Source organism: Oncorhynchus masou, chromosome 3, assembly GCF_036934945.1.
Source record: "Oncorhynchus masou masou isolate Uvic2021 chromosome 3, UVic_Omas_1.1, whole genome shotgun sequence".
NCBI lineage: Eukaryota > Metazoa > Chordata > Actinopteri > Salmoniformes > Salmonidae > Oncorhynchus > Oncorhynchus masou.
In genome coordinates, this window is record NC_088214.1 from 40,321,251 (window position 1) to 40,338,879 (window position 17,629).

General features: G+C 41.8%; 1 protein-coding gene across 3 annotated transcripts in view; it reads right to left on the minus strand.

The window, feature by feature from the left end:
• Positions 1-6,430: 6,430 nt before the first annotated feature.
• Positions 6,431-17,629, minus strand: part of LOC135516552 (abl interactor 1-like) — a 57,702-nt gene continuing 46,503 nt past the window's right edge. For 2 of the 3 annotated variants that reach the window (XM_064940919.1, XM_064940913.1), the window contains 4 exons: positions 16,993-17,202; positions 11,838-11,924; positions 7,328-7,516; positions 6,431-6,931 (listed from right to left, as the gene is read on the minus strand). In XM_064940919.1, the coding sequence (XP_064796991.1) occupies positions 6,756-6,931; positions 7,328-7,516; positions 11,838-11,924; positions 16,993-17,202 (662 nt within the window). In that variant the 3' untranslated portion in view covers positions 6,431-6,755. The remainder of the gene's footprint in view (positions 6,932-7,327; positions 7,517-11,837; positions 11,925-16,992; positions 17,203-17,629) is intronic. The other variant, XM_064940908.1, reaches the window with a different exon arrangement.

Sequence of the window (17,629 nt, forward strand, 5' to 3'; positions counted from 1 at the left end):
CGCACTGCTTCTTGACACAATGTCCACTTAACCCGGAAGCCAGACACGCCAATGTGTCAGAGGAAGCACTGTGCATCTGGCGAGGCGACCGTGTACTGCTCCCGGCCCCCAACAGGAGTTGCAAGTGCGCAATGAGACAAGGACAACCCTGCCGGCCAAACTCTCCCCTAACCTGAATGACTCTGGGCCAATAGCGTGCCGCCCCATGGGTCTCCCTGTCGTGGCCGGCTGTGACAGACCCTGGACTCGAACCCAGAATCTCTAGTGGCACAGCTAGCACTGCAATGCAGTGCCTTAGACCACTGCGCCACACGGGAGGCCGCATGTGGCCAGCTTTAACTTAACTTTGTCTGTGCGTCATAACGCCTACTCCATGTGGTCACAACCTATTGTCATAACCGTAACATCACTGATGGCTCATGAAAAATAAACCTCAAATGACAGGATGTAAGGCCATCCAACTACAAGCAACCTACATATTTGCATGGAAGTATTTAGTTATGTCATCATGTCATGTTTACAATAAAGTTGTGTAGGCATTACTATGCACTGACAATGTGTGTGGAATATTAGTTCATCATAACTGTGTGGCACAAATGTGTCTGCATCTTTTAAATACAATCAATGTAGTACATTTGAGTCCACAATACACTGCTGAATTGCCTACATTCATTGTGATAGAAATGATAGAGCAAGGTTACATTCAAGATTGAATGTTTACCACTGTTACAAATCACTCTGTTCTGCTCAATTAGTAGGCTAGTAGCCTACACCATTTTTTTTGACAGTCTTGCGTCCTTGTTTTGAGGTTGTGTTGATGATGGTTATCAAGTACCAAAGATAAGCACCTAACCAGAGCCCACTGTCAAAGCCAGGTTGATATAACTAACAACGATAATGCAACGTTTCGATAGCCAGAACGCAATCAAACGTGTGTTGCAATCAAAGCCATGTGATTGATGTCATATAAAAAGCCATTGAGAACTAATCAGTGCAGACATTCCAACACAATGGAACCATGATGGAGTAGAACGTACAATAATCCGTTTCTTCACGTTTTGCTACAGTAGCCTGACAGCATAAAATAAGAAGATATCGTTTAAAAAAATTACATTAAAAAAACGACATTAAAAAAACGTAATATTAAGTGACAATTGGCTAAACTGAGGGTAGAAATGGCACTAAAATTTAAAAATCAAAGAAAACCCCACCAATGACTAAATTAGAGTGAGTTACATCATCCCTGCCTGGCACAACTTTGCATGCCATTGACCCCTCAAAAGACAGATGGCAAATCACAGGTAAAACACTACTGACACACAAACTGGCAGCTTCTCACATTACAGTATATATATATATATACATATACAGTGCATTTGGAAAGTATTCAGACCCTTTTACTTTTCCCATATTTTGTTACGATACAGCCTTATTCTAAAATGGACTAAAAAAAGCATCATCTGATCAATCTACACACAATACCGCATAATGACAAACTGAAAACAGTTGTTATTTTTTTTTTGCAAATGTATTACAAAATAAAAAACAGAAATAACTTATTTACATAAGTATTCAGACCCTTTGCTATGAGACTTGAAATTGAGCTCAGGTGCATCCTGTTCCCAATGATCATCCTTGAGATGTTTGCACAACTTGATTGGAGTCCACCTGTGTTAACTTCAATTAATTGGACATGATTTGGAAAGGCACACACCTGTCTATATAAAGATCCCACAGTTGACAGTGCATGGCCATGAGGAATTGTCCGTAGAACTCAGATACATGACTGTGTCGAGGCACAGATCTGGTGAAGGGTACCAAAACATTTCTGCAGCATTGAAGGTCCCCAAGAACACAGTGGCCTCCATCATTCTTAAATGGAAGAAGTTTGGAACCACCAAGACTCTTCCGAGAGCTGGCCTCCCAGCCAAACTGAGCAATCGGGGGAGAAGGGGCCTTGGTCAGGGAGGTCCTGTACGGACTCCGGAGAGGCGAAGGTTGAGAGCCATGCATCTTCCGAAACACGACCCTGCCAAGCCACACTGCTTCTTAAAACACTTCTCGCTTAATCCGGAAGCCAGCCGCACCAATGAGTCGGAGGAAACACTGTCCAACTGGCAACCATGTCAGCATGCATGTGCCTGGCCCGCCACAGGAGTTGCTAGAGCGCGATGGGACAAGGACAACCCGGATGGCCAAACCGTCCCCTAACCCATATGATGTTGGGCTAATTGTGCGCCGCCTCATGGATCTCTAGGTCATGGTGGGATTCGACACAAATCTAATTTTATTAGTCACACGCCGAATACAACAGGTGTAGACCTTACAATGAAATGCTTACTTACGATCCCCTAACCAACAGTGCAGTTAAAAAAAACATGAATAAGGGTAAGAGATAAAAGTGAAGTAATTAAAGAGGAGCAGTAAAAAATAACAATGTAAACAGGTGGGTGCCGGTACAGAGTCAATGTGCGGGGCACCGGTTGAGGTAGTATGTACGTGTAGGTAGAGTTAATTAAAGTGACTATGCATAGATGACAACAGAGAGTGGCAGTGGTGTGGAGAGGGGAGGGGGGCAATGTGAATAGTCTGGGTAGCCATTTGACTAGATGTTCAGGTGTCTTATGGCTTGAGGGCAGAAGCTGTTTAGTAGCCTCTTTGGCCTAGACTTGGCGCTCCGGTACCGCTTGCCGTGTGGTAGCAGAGAGAACAGTCTATGACTAGGGTGGCTGGAGTCTTTGACAATTTTCAGGGCCTTACTCTGACACCACCTGGTATAGAGGTCCTGGATGGCAGGAAGCTTGGCCCCAGTGATGTACTGGGCCTATCACACTACTCTCTGTAGTGCCTTGCGGTCGGAGGCCAAACAGTTGCCATACCAGGCAGTAATGCAACCAATCAGGATGCTCTCGATGGTGCAGCTGTATAACGTTTTGAGGATCTGAGGACCCATGCAAAATCTTTTCAGTCTCCTGAGGGGGAATAGGTTTTGTCGTGCCCGCTTCACAACTGTCATGGTGTGCTTGGACTATGTTAGTTTGTTGGTGACGTGGACACCAAGGAACTTAGAGTTCTCAACCTGCTCCACTGCAGCCCCGTCAATGAAAATGGGGGCGTGCTCGGTCCTCTTTTTCTAGTGGTCCACAATCATCTCCTTTGTCTTGATCATGTTGAGGGAGAGGTTGTTGTCCTGGCACCACACGGCCAGGTCTCTGATCTCATCCCTATAGGCTGTCTCGTTGTTGTCGTTGATCAGGCTTACCACTGTTGTGTCATCTGCAAATGACGGTGTTGGAGTCATGGTGTTGGAGTCATGCCTGGCCGTGCAGTCATGAGTGAACAGGGAGTACACGAGGGGGCTGAGCACGCACCCCTGAGGGGCCCCTGTGTTGAGGATCAGCGTGGTGGATGTGTTATTACATACCCTTACCACCTGGGGGCGGTCTGTCAGGAAGTCCAGGATCCAGTTGCAGAGGGAGGTGTTTAGTCCCAGGGTCCTTAGCATAGTGATGAGCTTTGAGGGCACTATGGTGTTGAATGCTGAGCTGTAGTCAATGAATAGCATTCTTACATAGGTGTTCCTTTTGTCCATGTGGGATTGGGCAGTGTGGAATGCAATAGAGACGGCATCACCTGTGGATCTGTTTGGGTGGTATACAAATTGGAGTGGGTCTAGGGCTTCTGGGATGATGGTGTTGATGTGAGCCATGACCAGCCTTTCAAAGCACTTCATGGCTACAGACGTGAGTGATGGGTCGGTAGTCATTTAGGCAGGTTACCTTAGTGTTTTTGGGCACAGGCACTATGTTGGTCTGCTTAAAGCATGTTGGACAGACTTGGACAGGGAGAGGTTGAAAATATCAGCAAAGACACTTGCTAGTTGGTCAATTCATGCTCGCAGTACACATCCTGGTAATCTGTCTGGCCATGCAGCCTTGTGAATGTTGACCTGTCTAAAGGTCTTACTCACATCGGCTGCAGAGAGTGTGATCACGTAGTCTTCCAGTACAGCTGGTGCTCTCATGCATGTGAGTATAGAAGTAGTTAAGCTCGTCCAGTAGGCTCTTGTCTCTGAGCAGCTCTCGGATGTGCTTCCCTTTGTAGTCTAATGGTTTGCACGCCCTGTCACATCCGATGAGCGTCAGAGCCGGTGTATTACGACTCTGTCTTAGTCCTGTATTGATGCTTGCCTGTTTGATGGTTCGTTGGAGAGTATAGCGGGATTTCTTATAAGCTTCCGGGTTAGAGTCCCGCGCCTTGAAAGCGGCAGCTCTAGCCTTTAGCTCAGTGCGGATGCAGCCTGTAATCCATGGTTTCTGGTTGGGGTATGTACGGTCACTGTGGGGACGATGTCATCAATGCACTTATTGATGAAGCCAATGACAGATTTGGTGTACTCCTCAATGCCATTGGAGGAATCCTGGAACATATTCCAGTCTGTGCTAGCAAAACAGTCCTGTAGTTTAGCATCTGCTTCATCTGACCACTTTTTTATTGATCAAGTCACTGGTGCCTCCTGCTTAAATTTTAGCTTGAAAGGAGGAATCAGGAGGATAGAATTATGGTCAGATTTGCCAAATGGAGGGCGAGGGAGAGCTTTCTATGCATCTCTGTGTGTGGAGTATAGGTGGTCTAAAGTTATTTTCCCTCTGGTTGCACATTTAACATGTTGACAGAAATGAGGTAAAACCGATTTAAGTTTCCCTGCATTAAAGTCCCCGGCTACTAGGAGTGCCGCCTCTGGGTGAGCGTTTTCTTGTTTGCTTTTGGCGGAATACAGCTCATTCAATGCTGTCTTGGCGTCAGTCTCTGACTGTGGTTGTATGTAAACAGCTGCAAAGAATATAGATGAAAACTCTCTCGGTAGGTAATGTGGTCTGCAGCTTATCATGAGAAACTGTACCTCAGGCGAGCAATGGCTCGAGACTTCCTTAGATGTTGTGCACCAGCTGTAAAATACATAGACCGCCACCCCTTATCTTACCACACACCGCTGTTCTATCCTGCCGGTACATCGTATAACCAGCCAGCTGTATGTTGATATTGTCGTCGTTCAGCCACGACTCCTTGAAGCATAAGATGTTCGTTTTTAAAGTCTGGTTGGTAGTTTAATCTTCCCAATAACTCGTCAATTTTACTGTCCAAAGATAGCATGTTTGCAAGCAGAATTGAGGCGAGTGGGGGTTCATTCAATCGTCTCCTACTCCTCAGAAGGCAGCCCGCCCTCCGGCCTCTCTTTCTCCGCCTCCGCATCACGCAGATCACTGGGGTCGGGGCCTGTTTCCGAGGGAGCCGTATATCCTCCGCCTCGGGCTTGTCAGAGTCGTGAAAGAAGAAAATGGAGTCTGCTAGTCCGTGGTGAGTAATCGCAGTCCTGATGCCTAGAAGTTATTTTCAGTTATAAGAGACGGCAGCGGCAACATTATGTACAAAAATAGTTTAAAAAACTAAGTCACAAACAAAGCAGATAAGCAAACAAAAAACACAATCGGTTGTGGGCAGGTAAAACGTCTGCCTTCTGCTCCGGCGCCATTTTATAAAGACACGGCCTGGGATCGAACTCGGTTCTGTAGTGACACCTCTTGAGAGGATCTGCAGAGAAGAATGGGAGAACTCCCCAAATACAGCTGTGCCAAGATTGTAGCGTCATATCCAAGAAGACTCAAGGCTGTAATCGCTGCCAAAGGCACATAAACAAAGTATTGAGTAATGGGTCTGAATACTTAAGTATATGTGATATTTAAGTTGTTTTTTTTTTCTAAATGAGCAAAAATGTATAAAAACATGGTTTTGCTTTGTCATTATGGAGGATTGTGTGTAGATTGATGAGGAAAAAATCTATTAATCAATATTAGAAAATGGCTGTAACCTAACAAAATGTGAAAAATGTCAAGGGGTCTGAATAATTTCCAAATGCACTGTATATATACAGTACAAGTAAAAAATATGGACACACTTACTCATTCAAGGTTTTTTCTTTATTTTACTATTTTATGCCTTGTATAATAATAGCGAAGACATCAAAACTATGAAATAACACATATGGAATCATGTAGCAACCAAAAAAGTGTTGAACAAATCAAACATATTTTATATTTGAGATTCTTCAAAGTAGTCACCCTTTGCCTTGATGACAGCTTTGCACACGCTTGGCATTCTCTCAACCAGCTTCACCTGGAACTTTTATTTTTGGTTACTGCATGATTCAATATGTGTTATTTCATAGTTTTGATGTCTTCACTATTATTCTGCAATGTAGAAAATAGTAAGACCCTTGAATGAGTAGGTGTGTCCAAACTTTTGACTGGTACTGTAAACAAAACTAAATAACTTCACCAGAAATAAGCAAATTAATGTTCATATCTTTTAGCATTAAAAACTCATATTCCCTATCCCTTGGCCCACCTCCCCAACCCACCCCTCCCCTCCCTCCAACATGTAGCATAGTAAATTGAATATTTAGCTTGTTTTGTAACATTGCAATTTGGACACTGACAAAAACAAACATTCGGTCACTCATGTCACAATGCACTTCTTTATGTTTGTTTGTTTGTTTATTCTTTCTTATTTTTTTCTGTAAAAGTAAGATTGACGTTTTTCTGTGTGGATAAGAGATGGGGGGCTTTCAGGACAATTTGACCGTGCAAAACAAATGCCAAAATCTTACTAAAAGCTACCTTATCGTTTCAAATACTAAACTCAGCACGTTTCTTTGTAACATTCCTGGCGTTTTTGCACTGTCAAAATGTCCGCCCTTAGTCTGCATAGTGCATGATGGACTCTACGTAGTTGCCGGGGAAGAGGCCAGTGACGCCGTTGCAGACGCCCTCGTACCAGCCGTCGTCGTTCTTCTTGATGATGTAGATGATGGAGCCCTCCATGAAGGACAGCTCGTCCTCCTTGTCCTTGGAGTAGTCATAAATGGCCACCACTGTAAAAAAAAACATTTGATTGATTTATTTAACCGGGTAAATGATTGAGAACGGATTCTCTTTTACAATAACGACCTGACCATAGACAGAACAGAGTGAGGGGGAACAGCTGGTGGGAATAGGGCTGTACGTGAAATAATTACTGAAAGAGATACAGCACTATAATATAGTATATTATAATATAGTAGGCCTACACCCAAGAGTGACAATTTGTGGGTGTCCCTTAGTAGTATCTGTACTGTAACTGTCCTATACTACTTAATTGGTCCTTTGGATAAGTATGATACTTTGTCTCCACACCGTTTAAAACAAGCTTATAACAGCATGTAAATCATGCTCAAACTGGTATCAGTGTATGATGTCACTAAAGTTCCGGGGGTACCAGTCAAACTCACCCTTCTCTACGTAGGACTTGGGGGCCCAGTGGGGGTCTTCGTCAGCATAAGGGTCATTGTAGTGCACCACGGCCGCCTCCTCATCCCCCTGGTAGTCCACTGGTGGGGGCGGGGGAGGGGGCGAGGGCTCCTCAAACATGACAACGTCCTCGGGAGGGGGCGGTGGAAGGGGGTCCGGGCTGTCTGTTACTGAACAGGAGGGGAGAGGAAAATAAATTTGACATTATGGAAGCACAATTTCATAGTGTCTGTTGTATGTCTGTTATAGTAATTATATTTATTTGTGTGATATCAATAGCGCTCGCTAGCTTGTAGTGCTAAAAAAACGGAAATGAGTTACCTCTGATTCGTTCAGCCATTCCTATGGGGAAAGAATAGGGTTTTGGGATAAACGTTGAAAATAAGGTCTGGACTTAACACAGCCTTGGCAGATCTTATACGTTTTGTTCTATGAGATAATACCAGTCAGTTAACATTACCTTTATGTTTTGTGCTTTGTTTAACTACATAAATGCTAAAAAATTCACAGAAAAGTGACGTTAGCTGATGAAGATGATCTCATAGAACAAAACGTATGAGATCTCCTAAGACTGTGTTTATCACACATACCTTATTTTCGGCGTATATCCAAAAACCCTATCAAAAACACCACTCATTTCCCCATAGGCTTTGTCCAACAAACCATGGCTGAGTTAGTCCCTACAAAAAGATGCCATTGTAATTTCTCTATACTATGGCCTGGGGTTTCACCTGACCATGTGACCTGACCAGGAAAAACTCCTAAATACATATACTGTAGTGTAAACAGGAACAATTGTTTAAGTTTATTTCCAAAATGCTATATCCACACATTTTTCACATTTGTGTTTTTTCATCAGAAATGATTTCTTATGGGTACCTTAATGTATGTGTAAAATATGACTGTTCTCTGATTTTTAATTAATTGAGTTTCAATGTTTTTTTTGCTAAACGCTACATATCCATTGTTCAGCTGGAATGCAATGTTTGTATCCTGTACATTTTACTGTGATATGTGGTTGTCTCACCTAGCTATTTTAAGATGAACATACTTACTGTAAGTCACTAGATAAGAGCATCTGCCTAATAACTAAAATGTCAAATGTAAATGTTTTACATACAGATCTCATATTGCTGTATTGAATTATAATTCTTAACAAATAATTATATTGATGTCACAAATATATAATTTGTAGATTTCTTTATTAAAAATGAAGTTATTTGCTACATTTGGCTGTGTAAAACCTAGCAGTACTACTTATTTCTCTGACAGTGAGGCAGATATATAGAATTTTGAAAAAAAACAAGCTAATTTGTCTCTCTGAAATGAAACCATCAAGTGATAGATTTGAAACAAATGTCTGTCACAACCCCATGCCATGATGAAATAGTGAAAAAACACACCAATCTCTTTCATGGTTTCTTTAAACAATAAAAGCTAATTATAACATTTCTGAAATGGTCTTAGCTCCACCACTCCAAACTGAACAAATAACTTAATTCTGCCCCTACCAGTGTGTTGCTCCTTAACATCATACAAACAAAACATGAATTCATATACAGGGAGTGTACAAAACATTAGGAACACCTGCTCTTTCCATGACAGACTGACCAAGTGAATCCAGGTGAAAGCTATGATCCCTTTATTGATGTCAACTGTTAAATACCACTTAAATCAGTGTAGATGAAGGGGAAGAGACAGGTTAAAGAATGATTTTTAAGCCTTGAGACAATTAAGAAAATATTTAAGTGCCTTTGAACGGGTTATGGTAGCAGGTGACAGGCACAGTCAAGAACTGCAACACTGCTGGGTTTTTTACTCTCAACAGTTTCCAGTGTATTAAGAATGGTCCACCACCAGCATTGGAGTCAACATGGGCCAGCATTCCGGTGGAACGCTTTCGACACCTTGTAGAGTCCATGAAGGTATTCCTAATGTTTTGTACACTCAGTCTATATTACATTCTATTCTACCAGTATTCTATTCCATTCCATCATATTATATTCTACCTGTATTCTATTCTACCACAATTGCATTCTATTATACCAATATTCCTGTCTATTCTATTCAATTACATTCTATGCCATACATGAGCCGTGTGATGACCTATACTGGTCAGCAGATAGCATGACAGAACAGTGTCTTCTCTTATTATACCATGCATTTGGAAAGTATTCAGATCTCTTGACTTTTTCCAAATATTCTTACGTTACAGCCTTATTCTGAAATTGATTAAATCATTTTTTCCCCCTCATCAATATACACACAATGGCCCATAATGACAGAGGAAAAACAAATATTTGCAAATGTATTACAATTTTTTTTTCAAAATATCACATTTACATAAGTATTCAGACCCTTTACTCAGTACTTTGTTGAAGCACCTTTGGCAGCAATTACAGCCTCAATTCTTCTTGGGTATGATGCTACAAGCTCGGCACATCTGTATTTGGGGAGTTTCTCCCATTCTTCTCTGCAGATCCTCTCAAGCTCTGTCAGGCTGGATGGGGAGCGTTGCTGCACAGCTATTTTCAGGTCTCTCCAGAGATGTTCAATCGGGTTCAAGTCCGGGCTCTGGCTGGAGGAGGACATTCAGAGACTTGTCCCGAAGCCATTCCAGCATTTTCTTGGCTGTTTGCTCAGTGTCGTTGTCTTGTTGGAAGGTGAACCTTCGCCCCAGTCTGAGGTCCTGCGCATTTTCATCAAGGATCTCTCTGTACTTTGCTCTGTTCATCTTTCCCTCAATCCTAACTAGTCTCCCAGTCCCTGCCGCTGAAAAACATACCCACAACATGATGCTGCCCCCACTATGCTTCACCGTAGGAATCGTGCCAGGTTTCCTCCAGACGTGATGCTTGGCACTCAGGCCAAAGAGTTCAATCTTAGTTTCATCAGACCAGAGAATCTTGTTTCTCATGGTCTGAGAGTTCTTTGGGTGCCTTTTGGCAAACTCCAAGCGAGCTGTCATGTGCCTTTTACTGAAAGGCCTGATTGGTTTAGGGCTGCAGAGTTGGTTGTCCTTCTGGAAGGTTCTCAAATCTTCACAGAGGAACTCTAGAGCTCCCAATTGCTCAATCTCTCCCAATTGCTCAATTTGGCCAGGTGGCCCGCACAAGGAAGAGTCTTGGTGGTTCCAAACTTTCTCCATTTAAGAATGATGGGGACGCTGTGTTCTTGGGGACCTTCAATTCGGCAGACATGTTTTGGTACCCTTCCCCAGATCTGTGCCTTGATACAATCCTGTATCTGAGCTCTACGGACAATTACTTCAACCTCGAGGCTTGGTTTTTGCTCTGACGTGCACTGTCAACTGCAGGACCTTATAGACAGGTGTGTGCTTTCCAAATCATGTCCAATCATGAATTTACCACAGGTGGACTTCAATCAAGTTGTAGAAACATCTCAAGGATGATCAATGGAAACAGGATGTACCTGAGCTCAATTTTTCGAGTCTCATAGTAAAGGCTCTGAATTCTTATGCAAAGAGGGTATGTCTGTTTTTTTATTTTTAATACATTTGCAAAAATGTCTAAAAACCTGTATTCGTCATTATGGGGTATTGTGTGTAGATTGATGAGAATGGTTATTTAATCCATTTTAGAATAGGGCTGTCACGTAACCAAATGTGGAAAAAGTTTCTGAATACTTTCCGAATCCACTGTATGCATAAAACAGACACAGTAGTTCAGATATGGCTAGTAAGGTTTCTTGAGGTGAAATGCAAATGCAAAATAAGGAAAGTAAGGATCAAACTGTCATTTGAAAGCTGGATTAACCACGAAAGTCACCTGGACAAGGAAACAGCTGCTGTGTACAGTAGGGATTTTGGAGGATCCCTGAGACATGCCCTGTCTGATTAAAACCTTGTTTGACTTGGCTGACATTATGCGGTTTTCCAAATGTTAAGTCACGTGTTTTCAGTGGACAAAGGTAGAACCATATAACTCTCACCACTGTCTCTCAGTGACCATGGCAACAGACAAAACATTGGAGGGGTGTGTCTAAAGGCAGTAGCCAGCGTATGAGAAAGGCATGACAGACACAGCATAAAAGAGCACTAATAGGCGACAGTGTGAAATGTAAGGCTGAGGTGCGGTTACCTGTGTGTGCGTTGGTTCTTCTATCCTTTTGGGGAACTAAAATCGCCAAATGTTCCCACAAGGATAGAAAAACAAGGAAAAATCTCTCCCGTGGAAACATTTCTCACGTCCCAATGAGGACAAAGGCTATTTTATGCTCAGGGGTTAGGGGATAGGATAAAATGACGGTTAGGTTTAGTTTTCGGGTTTGGTTAGGGGTATGGTAAGGGTTAGCTTTAGGAAAAATAGGATTTTAAATGGAAATCAATTTTAGGTCCCAACGGGGATAGAAGAACATAACGTGTGTGTGTGTGTGTGTGTGTGTGTGTGTGTGTGTGTGTGTGTGTGTGTGTGTGTGTGTGTTTGTGTGTGTGTGTGTGTGTGTTTGATTGTGTGCGTGTGTGTTACTTACTGGTCTCCTGTACTCTGGCCACAAAGCCTGTCAGAGGAATCTGAGGAGTCAGCTGGACCATAGGAGGGGGAGGAGGAGCCACAGACACTAAATGCAGCAACACAGACAGGCAGACAGATGGACATACCGGAGAGAGGAGAAACACAGGAAAAATATGCTTGTCAGAGAGCAAAATAAAACAGTAAGAGTGCATACCCACTTAAGAGTAAGAGTATTTTATTCTCTCAATTTAACCACTGGACCTTGTGATCTATCTAAAGGATAGCCAAAGCTTTTATCTATGATAGTGGCTTGCAATTTACTGATATACAAAATGTGGTTCTGTAACAAGACAATAAGAAAGCTAGGCGAATAGAAAGGCAGTGTGGGACGCTGTGACCCCTTTCGCTCATAGACACCAAAACCTACCCTTCAGGCAAAGCTGGTTGAAATTACATTTTTTTTACAACCACAAACTGGTTGAAATGATGTTATTACAACCACAAACTGGTTGAAATGAGGTTATTACAACAAACTGGGTGAAATTAGGTTATTTTGATGTTATTTGAACCAGTTTTGCCTACTGGCTATATAAACAAACAACATTCAGCATTGGCAGCATGATATTTCACAGTATACTTACTATACAGTGTTTATTTGTGTTGTAACAATTTAGTTTCACCAATTATTATTACCAAATGTACTCGGTTTCTTTGGGATTAATTGAAATGAACACCATGAGGTACCATTTCATGCAGAGTAGTCCCCAATGTTATAGGAATTATTTTAAATAAGTGTCAAAATGTATTTTCTATTGTGTAATAATACCAACTTCTAGTTTACTGTGCAATAAAATGCAAACAGCTACACTGTACATTTCTGTTCTTCAGGTGAAAAATACAATTTTTTTATGACCCTCCTTTGTCTTCCGACAAAGACAATGACTATGCCCTTCATTGAATGACCGTCACCCTAACCCAGTGTACAGTACAGTGTTGTAATGATTGTTCCCACCCAAAGGCATGATGTCATAAAGCAGTGGTTCCCAATATCTTTTGATCAGTGACACACCTTGATGGGCTAAAAAATGATGTGGCACACCAAAACTTTTTCTAATCATGTATTAAGTGTTAATGACCTTCATCTCATCTGATCCATACTGCAAATAATTCATTTTCTGTGACAACCATTTTTTCATAGATTAAATTGGGTGTATTTCAACTATTTTCATAGTTCCTTTGGCCCACTCATGATGGTTCATTTGTGTGTACCCCTTTAAGAGCATCCCACAAATCTCAGATAGAAAGGGAAACATGGTAAAATAGGTCTTACTTTGAACGGAAAGGTCTAGAAACTAGCGGTTTCCTGCATTGTAAAGGTGCATCCACGGGCACAAAGCCAAGCTCCGTGTGTTTCTATGGAAGAGGCTGTGGTACTGCTAAGCTTCAGACTTGCCTGTGTTAATGGTTCTCACAGGCAAAGTAAAATGATACTAATTTCTTTGCTCATGATACGCGCCCCTCAAATGATCCAAATGTAAAAACAGCTGCAGCGCACCGGGCTTGAAACAACGATACAGATTTGTAACCATGTGTGTCATTCAATCAATGGATTATATGATTAATTTTCTTGCTACCGGCACTGGTGCCCCCAAGTCAAAATCCCACGTTCATTCCACAGGTAACATTTATAGGCGAATGTTATCAAGAATTGGAAAAGTTTTGCGGCACACTGGTTGAAAACCACTGTCATAGAGGGTGACACATCATCATGAGGGTGATTTTCCTCTCTGACTCCCGGGGCATAAATCAGCAGTAATGAAATGGTTGTCTCTCAACTAGTCACGTCTGATTTATTTTCGCCGCCATAGAGCTGCCTTCAGATACATAGATCAGTCACTGTCTCCCCTCTCCAGACTAGTCTACCTCTTATGGGTCAATGTTATGTGTGAGAGCTAACAGCGATACTGTATGCCTTGGTTTTATGTTTGCGACGTTCGTCCTAAACCTCCTCGTCTGACGGCTAATGTCGGCATGTGTATATGTGTGTCCTGGATTTCCCTTTGTCTTACTGCTAATGTGAGTATGTGTGGATGTATTTCCTCTTCCTCTTTTACCTGCAATTTAATTATTGTTATTTTACCTTTATGTGTACAGGTTTTTTTCTCATTGAGATAACATCTATTTTCCAAGAGAGACCTGTTCCAATAGCAGCAGAGGGAACAATGTTTCAGACAAAACAACTTACATACACAAACACAACATTAAACAAAACTATAAACACACATACAGTACAGCAAAAATATTGTACATTAAAACCAAAAACGTCTTGACTAAAAACAGCTGGATTAAAAACAATTACACTCTTCTTCTTCCAACGAAACTAGATCATCACATTTTAAAATGTTCATGACAGAATTCCAGGACCATGGAGCTAAGTAACTAAAACTATTTCTACCATGTCCTGTTCTAATTTTTGGTACTGTTAGAAGTAAATCAGAATGGCACCGTAATTGATATTTATTTATTGACCTGACTAAAAAAGAACAGAGATAAAATGGCATTTTACCCAACATGGCCTTGTAAATCAGTGTATACCAGTGTTTAAGCCTACGCAAGGTCAATGACGACCAGCCAACAGCTCTGTAGAGATCACAATGATGTGTTAGATGTTTCTGATTTGAAATTAACCTGAGGGCTGCATGATACACTGAATCAAATGCTCTCGGGTAGTGGCTGAGGCCTGCATATATATAACATCACTACAATCTAAAGCCGACAGTAATGTACATCGTACCAGCTCCTTCCTGGCCTCAAAAGAAAAACAAGCCTTATGCCGGTAATAAAATCCTATTTTCAGCTAGAGCTTCCTTATCAAGTACTCCACATGCACAGTGAAGCTCAGCTTATCGTCAACCAACACACCCAAATATTTGTACACTTTAACTTGCTCTATAGTATGTCCAGCCAATGGAGCAATGACATGATTTGTAACATGCCTGGCATTTGAAAATACCATGCATTTTGTTTTACCCAAATTTTGAATCAGCTTTAAATCATACAGATTCTGTTGTATGATGTTAAATGCTCTTTGGGCATTTTCAAATGTAAAGTTATAAACTACTACCACTTGAATAAAGAACAGTATCATCTGCATAAAAATGAACATCCGCTGTTTCAATAAGATCCCCAATGTTGTTGATATACAAAATGAACAACAATGGGCCCAAAATAGAACCTTGTGGAACACCTGAGCACACCTCTATGGACACAGATTTACAACCATCCGCCATTACACATTGTGTATGAGTTGATAGGTAATTTATAAACCAATCTAGAGTATGACCAGTAATTCCACAACATCTTAACCTTTGCACTAACACAGCATGGTCCACGGTGTCAAAAGCCTTCGACAAATCAGTAAAAGCAGACACACAATGTAACTTCTTATCAAGAGCACATTGGATGTCATTTAAAACCTTCAATGTTGCTGAAAAAGTGCTGTGGCCAGACCTAAAACCTGATTGCATTCCATTTAAGATGTTGTTTTCTTGGAAGTAGACCTTTAGCTGTCTACTAACTAAGGACTCCAGTACCGTTGACAGTACAGACAATTTTGATATGGGTCGATAGTTGTCAAGTAGCGAAGGATCTCCACCTTTCAGGAGAGGCAGTACAAAAGCAGATTTCCATAACTTGGGGATTCCCTTAACATTAAAAATACATGTTAAGGGGGGAGCAATGATGTCAGCAGCTAGGTGTAGGAGGCGGGGGTCTAGTTCATCAGGGCCAGGGGATTTTTTTTAATCAATTTCTTTCAGGGCTTTACACATTTCTGAAACAGAGAAGGAGGAAAAGGAGAACCTGGTGAAGGAGTGCACAGGGATGTCATGTAAATTCATAGGGGGCTCAATTATACCATTGACCTTTTCAAATAAACTGCCTGCATCTAAAAAATGCGTATTTAAGGCTTTCAGAATGGAGGTTCTCTCAGTTACAATCTGTGTATTGACCAACAATTGTTTGGGAAGCTGTGTATCTTTTTTGCACTCCAAACCCTTCACTACTTGCCAAAATTTGGATGGATTATTTACATTTTGTGAAGTAGATTTCAGGTATTGGTCTGCTTTCAATTTATGGATCATAGCTACACCCATATTTAGAAGATGTTTAAAAGCCTTCCAATCATCTGGCAAACCAGTCCCTCTTGCTTTAGCCCACATAGCATTTCGTTCCCTTATGATTTTTGTACATTCCTTAGCAAACCAAGGGTTCTCTTTGCCCTTAATCCTGAATCTTTTAAAAGGGGCAGGCCTATTGCATACATCCTAGAATGCGTTGTGGAAGTAAGAAAAGGCTAGTTCAACACCAGGGATTCATTCCATTCTATTCCATTCAATGCTAGATACATCATGTAAAAAACCTTGAATATCAAACCACTTCCAGTTTCTTTTCGTAATAACACGTGGAGATTTCTTAGGAATTTTACCATCTCTCACACAGGCAATAGCACAGTGTCACGTTGTGACCTTTATTTCCTTTGTTTTGTCATTATTTAGTAAGGTCAGGGCGTGAGTTGGGGTGGGCAGTCTATGTTTGTTTTTCTATGATTTGGGTATTTCTATGTTTCGGCCTAGTATGGTTCTCAATCAGAAGCAGGTGTCATTAGTTGTGTCTGATTGAGAATCATACTTAGGTAGCCTGGGTTTCACTGTGTGTTTGTGGGTGATTGTTCCTGTCTCTGTGTTTGCACCAGATAGGGCTGTTTTTGGTTTTCCACGTTTATTGTTTTGTAGTGTTCGTGTTTATCATTTTTTTATTAAACATGAATCAATATAACCACGCTGCGTTTTGGTCCGCCACTCCTTCACCGCAAGAAAACCAAGCATTAAAATTATGGAGAGTATTGGTTAAGATCAAATCAATCAAAGAGGATTTCAGAGGATATTTTATATTCAACCTAGTTACACTGTTGACAATCTGTAGGCTAATTAAAGTGAGCTACCTCAAACTGACTCCTATCCAGGACACACTGAGTCGACGGTCTATTGATGTTGCTCTTTGGTCGGTTACAAACATTCAACCATAATCCAACTACGGTCTATTAACTTTCTTCTTTGGTTGGACATAACATTACTTCAACCATAATCCAACAAAAATTCTTCCCGTGGTCTTACCTAAGTTCTGGGGGTATGCGGGTCCCCCGTTGAGGTGGGGCTGCTGAGACATGGAGAAATGGGAGCTGCCGGAGGGCGCCCGGCGGTAGGTACCTGTGGCCGACACCATGGAGGCTGAGGTGGCGGTAGAGTTGTGGCGGGAGACCTGCCTCGAGATGGTGCCAAACTGGGACATGGGGATGGGACCCAGGCCTGGGCCCTGGGGGACTGCTGCGGTCGTTGTTGAGGTGGGGAGAGAGGTACGGAGAAAGAAGGTAGGGAAAGGAGAGTGAGAGAGTTAGTGAATTCACTGAAGTTGGCCCGGTCTTAACTGCACTTATTTAGTGTGTGGTTGGATGGAAGTGACTCAGCTGTGGCTGGTGTACAACAACCAACCAGACAGAAAAAAAGACTTCCATGAGAAGATATACTGTGCTGCCAAAATATCATCAAAATATGCATATGAATCTAGATCTAAATGGACAGCTGAATTGTATGGAAAACTGATGCATAATATGAGGCTAAAACAAACAGACAAACACCATTGTTTGCCAAAAGAGATGCCAAATTGACAGAACAAATAGGCAGCTAAGCGTATGAATATGAAACGATTAGCTGACACAATAACCAGACACATGCTAAGTTGAAGACAGGAAAA